The following is a 10415-nucleotide window of genomic DNA, read 5'->3' on the forward strand; positions in this document are numbered from 1 at the left end:
TATATAGCACCTTTCATAAGACCAGGGCATCTAAAAGCAGTTTGCAGTGAATTAAATACAGTTCAAGTGTAATCTCTGTTGTAATGTAGTGAATCGCAACAGCCAATTTGTGCGCAGCAATCATCAAGGTGGTAATGATCAGGTCATCCGTCTTAATGATGTAAATTAATGCCATGGGATCTTTTACATCCACTCGAGAGGGCAGTCGGGCCTTGGAAAGACAGCACCTCCGACAGTGCTCACTCCCTCAGTACTGCACTGATGTGTGAGCCTGGATTATGTGCTTGAGTGTCTGGAGTGAGACTTGAACCCACAATCTTCTGACTCAGAGACTAGAGAGTGCTATCACTGAGCTACGGCTAGCATTTATGCAACATTCAGCTTTCCCTGCCGTGCCAGATCTCAGTGATCCGAGGCCAAGACAGCCCTCAGCTGTCCCATGCCATGCTATCTCTGAGCATCCCTGCCAGGCTAGCCCAGCAGGGAACGTGTGAGCAATTCCATGGCAGCCCTGAGTGAAACCCCCACTGGCACGTACACATGTGAAAGAAGTGAAGTTATGGCTGACAACATGGCTGTAATTTAGTTCATTTTTTTGTGCGAGTCATTTATAAATTCATGTCGTTTGTAACTTCCAGAAAATAATTTTACAATAATGTTGACTACTCTTCCAACCAAGACTGTGAATTGACAGCTGAGAAGTCAACCATTCTTAAATTGAATGCATGGCCATAAATGAGAAATAAGTGCTCATTTCAGAAAAAAATCACCATTCAAATATTCAGCCCTGAAACTGTACTACATCGGATCTAAAATGATAACCATGTACACTGGACATGTTTTTGGAATCTATTTTTGAAATAATAATACGAGAAAGCTTTCATAATCCTTGGCTGCAGAAAGTACAAGAATAAAGAGATAACCCTTTCCCAAACCTTATAAAAGTATTGAATCTTGGCTTAGTTGAGTGCACTCTCACTCTAGTCAAAAGGTTTAACTCCCGCTCCAGGGGCTTCGGCACACCAACTAGGCTGACACTCCAGTGCAGTACTGATGGAGTGCTGCACTGTCAGAGGTGCCGTCCACCAAATGAGAAGTTCAGTTGAGGTCCTGTCTGTATGTTCTACTGGTTTAGATGAATGTTATAGATCCCCATGGCACTATTCTAAAGAGGGCAAGACATTTCCCCTGGTGTTCTGGCCACCATTCTCTCCACCAAAGTCACAAACATAGATGAACTTGTTACTCACGTGTCTGCCGTGGCTCAGTGGGTAGCATCCTCGCCTCTGAGTCAGAAGGTTGTGGGCTCAAGTTCCCAATCCAGGGACTTGAGCCCACCAACATCTAGGCTGACGCTCCAGTGCAGTATTGAGGGAGCGCTGCACTGTCAGAGGTTCTGTCTTTCAGATGGCCGTTAAAACCGAGGCCCTGTCTGCTCTCTCAGGTAGATTTAAAAGATCCCATGGCACTATTTTGAAGAGCAGGGGAGTTATTCCTGGTCTTCTGGTCAATATTTATCCCTCAACCAACATTATTAAAACAGATTATCTGGTCATTATCACACTGCTGTTTGTGGGAGCTTGCTGTGCGCAAATTGGCAGCTGCGTTTCTCACATTACAACAGTAACTACACTTCAAAAAGTACTTCATTGGCTGCAAAGCGCTTTGGGACATCCAGTGGTTGTGAAAGATGCTATATAAATACAAGTCTCTCTTTTTTTCTTTTGCTCATCTTAATAGCAACTTGAAGTGTGATAGATGCCCACCATGCTTGTCTGCAAAATAGCAGTCAGTGCACTTCCAGGCATCTCACTATGCCAAGCACTTTGAGTTGTTTCTGAGCGATGTAATAAGGATCCTTTGTGTACGTATATCATTTCTGAACTAAAAAAAAATATTGAAATCACAAAGAAAGATTAATGAGATGGGAAAAGCGTGGAGTTGCTGAGATTGCAAGAACTGAGACTGATCCCAAAGATTACTTGTTGCATTGGACCTTGTTGCTTCTGAAGATTTCTGCGTTGGGCTTAGGGAACAATTCTTCATTTTGTCTGTGCCCCGCGGAATTATTTTACCTTCACCGAAAGATTTCCTAAGTAACAAGTGAGGTAGATTTCCTTCATCTGCGATGTGTCGGGAAACCTTAAACCCCTTCTTTTTAATCACGTTTACGATCTTACTACACAAATGAAATCCACCCCAAACACGTTAATCACTTTGTCGTATTAACAGCGAAAAAGTCAGTGACTTACCAAAACGGGAAATCCAGTCAAAAAGTCGTAGATGAAGACTATTCCACTGATCAAGTAAGTTATCTGTAGAGAGGTTTTCAATGGTTCGGAGCCATCAATGGATGATCTCCGGTTACCCTGTGCATCTTCCACTATTATAGTGGGCACGTTGAATTTGTTTTTGTTGACGTTGTTTCCAGCATGGATGGTGAAAGTCTGAAAGAGGGCAATGCCAATGCATACCACGCCCATCACTATGCTCCCGCTGATCAATAACAGGAAGCAGACCCCAAAACCGAGGCCTATCTCCGTGACGATGAAGCGGCAGTCCTTGGCATAGAAACGTTCCGTGGTATCATGCCAGCCCACTGCGGGCAAGGTCGATAGGATAAAGGACACCATCCAGATCCCCATCACTGTGTGCACCGCTTGCTTCTTGGTGTTACTCAACCTGGAACAGTTAACAAAAACAGTTACAGCTCTGTCCTGATTGTGAATGCAGATAAACCACCACTTAAAATACACCGTTCAGCCATTATTGCTGTGCATAATACTTAATAAACCTGATTTTCTTTCTGTGCACTATGTATAAAAAAAATTGTATTACATGGAACTTACAGTACAGAAACAGGCCATTCGGCCCAACAGATCTAGACCTGTGCTCCACATGAGCCTCCAACCGTCCCTGTAAACCTGCTTATGAAGAAATGCCTTGAAGTTTTGTTCCCCGTGTAAAGTGAAAGGTTATTCACAGGTGGAACACACGGAATGCAAAAAGGCCATTAAGCCCCTCAAACCTGCTTCCTCCACAGATCATGTCCAGTCCACTTTATCATGGGCCCCGCTTCACTGGTTTAAATTCCTGACAAGAACATAACAAATAGGAGCATGAGGAGGCCCCTCGAGCCTGCTCCGCCATCAAATATGATCATGGCTGATCTTCTACCTCAACTCCACCCACCCGCACTATCCCCATATCCTTTGATTCCCTTAATATCAAAAAAAACCCTCGATCTCATACTTGAATGTACTCAACGATTGAGCATCCACAGCCCTCTGGGGTAGAGAATTCCAAAGATTCATAACCCTCTGAGTGAAGAAATTTCTCAGTCCTAAATGAACGATCCCTTATTCTGAGACTGTGACCCTTGGTTCTAGACTCTCCAGCCAAGAAGAAACAACCTCCCAGCATCTACCCTGTCAAGCCCCTTAAGAATTTTACACATTTCAATGAGATCACCTCTCATTCTTCTAAACTCTAGGGAAAATAGGCCTAGTCTAGTCAATCTGTGCTCATAGGACAAGCCCCTCTTTCCAGGAATCAGTCCAGTGAACCTTCTAAAATGGAACAGAGATGGGGGCCGTACCAGGGGGAGCGACTGAGATGGGTGCAAATAAGGGCTTTACTGGGGACATGAGCAATAAAAGCAGAGGTGAGGATGTGATTGAGCAGATTGATAGCTGAAGATGTATCGTCACGAACAAAGGACCAAAGGCTAGACAGTTGGGAGTTTGAAAGTTGGGTCTTGGGGAAGAGTGTTTTCCAGGGGTGAACGCAGAAGGTAATGGGTTTAATAAAGGGATACGAGTGCTGAGGGATAAGTGGTCTTGTCTATGATTGAGACGATAGGAATAGAAAGGCCACATCATACGGCAAGGTCAAAGATGTGGCCATGAATATGGGTAAGAGAGTTTATGTGGAGGAAGAGGTTAAGGGAGGGCAGTGAACACATAGGAGAGAGAGGGCAAGGTGAGGTGAGATGGTGGTTGAAATGACAGAGAGTGAGAAGTCGCTGGGTGCAGAGGCTGAAGGAGGAAAGGAGTGAGGGTATCTCAATGAGAAACTTGGGGTGGGTGGTAGAGAACAAGGATTATAAAGGAGTTATGAGAGGAATGGAACAAGTTGATGTGCTCAAAGGAGGAGAAGATGCCAAAGGAGTAGAAGGGCAGACCAAGGTGACATTTGGTGATACGGGCCACACTGCCATCGTGGCATTTTGGGCCGGAAGGTGTAACCAAACGGAGAGGCTTCAGTAAGGAGCAAGGAGTCATCACCTGCAAGTCATGTTTCCGTTAAGGCCGTGATTTACAATAAGGTCATGGGTGGCAAGGGCCTTATTCACAAGTGAGCAGACAAAGAAGATCTCAGGGTTAATTTTCCAGCTCAGTGTTGAGTTAGATGATCATAGCCGGAGCTGGAATTATATACACACACACAAATAGATATATATATATATATATATATATATATACACATGTACACATAGATGATATATATACACATATACATATATATCACACACACACCCATGATACATAGACATACACACACGTGGACAGTATCAGGCTGTGCTGTGATGCTCCCCATGTTTGAATAGCCTGTCGAAAATCACTGTGTAGGCTCACAAATGAGATGTAGTCACTTTGAGCAGTTAACTAGCGCCGGTGGAACGGTTCTCAGTCAAAGGAATCATAGCCTTGAGGAGAGGAACAGAGAACATTTGCAAAATAAATGAGGGCAAACACTGGTTGTGAGTTGCAGGTTCCTAATGAGGCTCATATTTACATACACAAAATCCCATTTAACAGTTACTTTTCTCTTCTAAGTGCTGGCCTGGTCCCTGTGTAAAACTCCTCACTGTTTTTGTATTAACTTTATGCTAACTTTGATCTCCTTTGTTTAGTATTTCAAGGCATGGAATTAATTATTTACTACTACTGTACCTCAGGGTCTGAATTAAATATTCATGGGTAGCCCCTCCCCAAAGACATTTAAATGCAAATTATTCATACACATTCCCTCTTGCATTATTCACAGGCCAGTTTTGCCCATTAAATACGAGCGTGCTATGCCTGCGTTGTTAATGAGCAGGTACGCAGCAGCTCAGCTACAGGCTGAATCTTGGGCGAAGCGACGACACAAACCACACGTGTGGGAAAGGTACGATGTTCTGACGAGGCCATTACAGCAATCAGGGGGTGAGGATGTGAGGTAAATACTGCCATGGCGTATGGGCAGGGTTGCCAACTCCAATTGGGTATATTCCTGGGGACCCTCATCACAAGACCTCCCTGCCGCCTCCAGAGGCCCTGCATGACCGAACAGCCTTTCCCCCGCCCCAATTTCTATAATTAATAAACAACAGTGCTGAAAGAACAAAAAAAAAAGCATCATTTCTATAATGCCCCTAATGATTTTTCTCCCAGGATTACATAGGATATACAACACAGAGACAAGCCATTTCGGCCCAACCAGTCCATGCCGGCGTTTATGCTCCACTCGAGCCTCCTCCTGTCTTTCCTCATCTAACTCTATCAGCGTAACCCTCTGTTCCCTTCTCCCGCATATGCTTGTCTAGCCTCTCCTTAAATGCATCCATACTAGTCGCTTCAACCACTCCCTGTGGTAGTGAGTTCTTCACGCTCTGGGTAAAGAAGTTTCTTCTGAATTCCCTATTGGATTTCTTGGTGACTATCTTATATTGATGGCCTCTAGTTATGCTCTTCCCCACAAGTGGAAATATTCTCACTGTATCCACTCTATCAAAACCTTTCATAATTTTAAAGACCTCTATTAGGTCACCCCTCAGCCTTCTTTTCTCAAGAGAAAAGAGACCCAGCCTGTTCATCATTTCCTAATATGTATACCCTCACATTTCTGGTATCATCCTTGTAATTCTTCTCTGCACCCGCTGCAGTGCCTCTATATCTTTTTGATAATATTGTGACCAGAACTATATGCAGTACTCCAAGTGTGGTCTAACCAAGGTTTAATACAGGTTTAGCATAACTTCCCTGCTTTTCAATCCTATCCTTCTAGAATTAAACCCTAGTGATTGGTTTGCCTTTTTATGGCCTTGCTAAGCTGTGTCGCAACTTTTAGTGATTTGTGTATTTGTACTCCGCAATCCCTTTGTTCCTCTACCCCACCTAGACTTGCACCCTCCAAGTAATAAGTGACCTCCCTATTCTTCCTACCAAAATTTATCTGTGTTGAACTTCATTTGCCAATTCTATGCCCATTCTGCAAGTTTATTCATATCCTCCTGTAATTTGTTGCAGTCCTCTCAGTATTGACTAACCCCCTGCCCCCTTCCCCGCCCCCCCTCCAATTTGGTGTCATCCGCAAATTTAGAAATTGTGTTTTTAATTTCAAAGTCTAAATCGTTAATATAAATTATGAACAACAGTGGTCCCAGCAATGATCCTTGTGGAACACCACTACCCGCCTTCTGCCATTGTGAGTAGTCACCTTTTACCCCTACTCTCTGCTGTCTATCTTGAAGCCAGCTAGCTATCTATTCTGCTACTTGTCCCGACTCCGCATTCTCTGACCTTGCTCATCAGTCTATTATGGGGTACCTTATCGAAGGCCTTTGAAAATCTAGATAAACTACATCTACTGCATTACCCTTGTCTACTCACCCTATTACCTCTTCAAAAAATTCAATGAGGTTGGTCAAGCAAGACTTTCCCTTTTGAAATCCATGTTAATTATTCATTGGTATATTTTTGGTTTCTAGATGTTCTTCTATTTTCTCCTTTAGTAGGAATTCCATTATTTTTCCGACCACCGATGTTAAGCTTACTGGTCTATAATTCTCATGGCATGTTTTATCCCCCTTCTTAAAGGTATTACATTAGCTATCTGCCAGTCCTCCACCTTTTTCTAACAAATTATTAAATATGTGTAGTGCCTTTATCATAATGCCTCTGCTATCTGTTTCCTAGATTGTTTTTTAAATGCATGGATGCAATCCATCTGGACCAGGGGTCTTATCCATTTTGAGTTTGATTAGTTTATTGACTATATCCCCTCTTTTTATTTTAAACGTACTTATCTCATGACTAATTTCAACATCCAATGTCATGTCCACCAGTTCTATCTCCCTGGTAAATACTGAAGCAAATATAATTATTTAATATTTCTACCATCTCTCTGTCGTTACCTGTGGTATTAGCCTGTCTATCCCTTAATGGCCCTATTCCTATCCCAATTTTCCTTTATTTATGGATGTACCTGTAAAATATTTTACTATTTTGTTTTAATATCAGGGTAGCTGAAATCCCTCATGATTAGTTTTCTATGTTTTTTACTCATTTCCCTAATTTGTCTGCATATTTTTTCCTCCACCTTCCTTCCACTATTAGACTACATTTATTAGTGTATTTGATCCTTTAATATCTTTTATCTCTATCCATATGGATTCTATTTTTGCCTTGCTGATAGCTGCGTCACTGATGGCTCGCAGCAGTGTCCAGGAGATTAATCGTCAATTCCGGGAGACCCTAGGGCAATGCTGGAGGGTCAGCAAGGCAACCCTAAAGCTGGGTCAGAAAGTGAGAGCTTAAAATGGCCTAAGAAGACAGAAGCACAAAATGGAGGCCACTTGTAACCAGGCTATTAAAACATTAGAGCACATACTCAACTCAAAAATGCCATTCACACTGGTGGTTGACATAGAACTCTTTGCTGATTTCTAGAGTGTTTTCTGTGCTCTGGACACAAGAGTGAGGAAGCAGAAATGTATCAGGGGGTGTGACAAAGAAAGTCTACAGGGGTTAGCGATTAGATGTTAGATTTTCAACCAGATTGCCATTGTTTTTTTTATTCATTCTCGAGATGTGGAAATTGCTGGCGAGGCTGGTATTTATTGCCCATCCCCAGTTGCACTTGAGAAGGTGGTAGTGGGCCTTCTTCTTGAACAGCTGCATTCTAAGTAATGATTTGATACAACTGAGTGGCTTGCTAGGCCAGTTCCCAAGGCAGCTAGGAGTCGACCAGGTGGGTGTGGGACTGCAGTCACAAATAGGACAGCAGGTTTCTTTCCGTAAAGGACATTAGTGAACGAGTTGGGGTTTTGCTGGTACCAGCTTTTTATTTCCAGATTTTTAAAACTGAATTCAAATTCTCAAACTACCCTTGTGGGTTTCGAACTCCACGATCACTTTGATCAATGGCCGATAACGAATCAGCAGCCCATTTTACGTCTCTCCCGATTTTCATTTCCATTGAAGTCATCTCATACAATCCCCATACCACCAAAAGTTCCTACATGAGTAACTCAATTGAGTAAGGGACTCAGCTCCAGTCTAACCACCTGATAAATTAGGTCCCCCATTAGTGTGGCTCATGTGAAAAAATCTGCAGGAATTGGAACACTCGCTCTGCCCCAGACCAATGGAAGAGAAAGAGGCACTCCCACGATGGTTGGCCCTTGCTTAAGGGTTGACTGCAGGCAACGTTCACTTCTTTTCAACACTGATTTATTGGATCAATTCAACAGAAATATCTCTGTATGAAACATCGTGCAGAATGCTGCTTGCAGAGTTATTTGACCGATAGCTCACTTGGGACAAGTGAATATAATGATCAGGTCAATCTGCCAGTGGAACAGAATAGAGTTTGACCACACACAATATAGTTTTCTTATTGCAAACAAAAATAAAGGCTGGGTTGCTATGGTAACAGGTTGCATTCACTACACGGCTATAGTTAGTTGAAACATAAAGCTAGTACTAAAATGGAGGTTGCTCCCCACAGTGAAGTTAAGTACCCATCTTTGGAGATATTTTGTCAATTAGAATTGACTAAATTAAATAGGCTTGAATGAACAAGGCCCTTTTAGTCCATTTTGATCTCATCCTTTCAGGAACACACGCCGTACCATCTTCCCATTGCAGCTTTAACATCCACCTCCATACAGACTGCGACCTCAGATTAAGATCTTATCCAAACGATGGCACTCCCTCGGTACTACACTCAAGTGTTAGCTTTGATTCTGCACTCAAAGCCCTCATTTGGGACTTAAACCCAGAGATGAATTGATACCCTACAAGGGGAGCTTATTATTCACAAATAGCTGTGTACAGTCACTGCAGATGTTCCTGCGCAATACAGAGAGAGTGAGATAGAAATTCTGATTCGGCTCTTGTTAACCTGTGATTTTTAGCCCATTCACTTTAAGGGGCTGGCAAGCACAGAATTGGAATTTAAATTATATATATATATATATATATATGGATAGCGAGAAACAGCAAATGAATTATAAATTGGATACTGTTAGATCTGTGCATGCATTCTACGCTTTTAATAATAATAATCCAAGTCATTGAGAGGGAATAAGATAAACATGTAAAGAAAAGATTATTAAAGGTAAATAAAAAGGACGCGATTGCTGCCAATGATATAAAGTTGCTGCACATGCGCAGTTCCATTAGTTTTTTGGATGATCTCGCTGGACTTAGAAACATAGAAACATAGAAAATAGGTGCAGGAGTAGGCCATTCGGCCCTTCTAGCCTGCACCGCCATTCAATGAGTTCATGGCTGAACATTCAACTTCAGTACCCCATTCCTGCTTTCTCGCCATACCCCTTGATCCCCCTAGTAGTAAGGACCTCATCTAACTCCTTTTTGAATATATTTAGTGAATTGGCCTCAACAACTTTCTGTGGTAAAGAATTCCACAGGTTCACCACTCTCTGGGTGAAGAAGTTCCTCCGCATCTCGGTCCTAAATGGCTTACCCCTTATCCAGTGAATACAAGCCCAGTTGATCCAGTCTTTCTTGATAGGTCAGTCCCGCCATCCCGGGAATCAGTCTGGTGAACCTTCGCTGCACTCCCTCAATAGCAAGAATGTCCTTCCTCAGGTTAGGAGACCAAAACTGTACACAATACTCCAGGTGTGGCCTCACCAATGCCCTGTACAACTGTAGCAACACCTCCCTGCCCCTGTACTCAAATCCCCTTGCTATGAAGGCCAACATGCCATTTGCTTTCTTAACCGCCTGCTGCACCTGCATGCCAACCTTCAATGACTGATGTACCATGACACCCAGGTCTCTTTGCACCTCCCCTTTTCCTAATCTGTCACCATTCAGATAATAGTCTGTCTCTCTGTTTTTACCACCAAAGTGGATAACCTCACATTTATCCACATTATACTTCATCTGCCATGCATTTGCCCACTCACCTAACCTATCCAAGTCGCTCTGCAGCCTCACAGCATCCTCCTCGCAGCTCACACTGCCACCCAATTTAGTGTCATCCGCAAATTTGGAGATACTACATTTAATCCCCTCATCTAAATCATTAATGTACAGTGTAAACAGCTGGGGCCCCAGCACAGAACCTTGCGGTACCCCACTAGTCACTGCCTGCCATTCTGAAAAGTACCCATT

At 42.9% G+C, this 10415-nt stretch overlaps 1 protein-coding gene across 3 annotated transcripts in view; it reads right to left on the reverse strand.

Annotated features, from left to right (window-relative positions):
• LOC139229318 (probable G-protein coupled receptor 153) overlaps window positions 1-10415 on the reverse strand; it is an 89868-nt gene that overhangs the window by 34842 nt on the left and 44611 nt on the right. For all 3 annotated transcript variants that reach the window (XM_070861009.1, XM_070861010.1, XM_070861011.1), the window contains one exon: window positions 2253-2682. In XM_070861009.1, the coding sequence (XP_070717110.1) occupies window positions 2253-2682 (430 nt within the window). The remainder of the gene's footprint in view (window positions 1-2252; window positions 2683-10415) is intronic.

Source organism: Pristiophorus japonicus, chromosome 18 (assembly GCF_044704955.1).
Source record: "Pristiophorus japonicus isolate sPriJap1 chromosome 18, sPriJap1.hap1, whole genome shotgun sequence".
NCBI classification, from domain to species: domain Eukaryota; kingdom Metazoa; phylum Chordata; class Chondrichthyes; family Pristiophoridae; genus Pristiophorus; species Pristiophorus japonicus.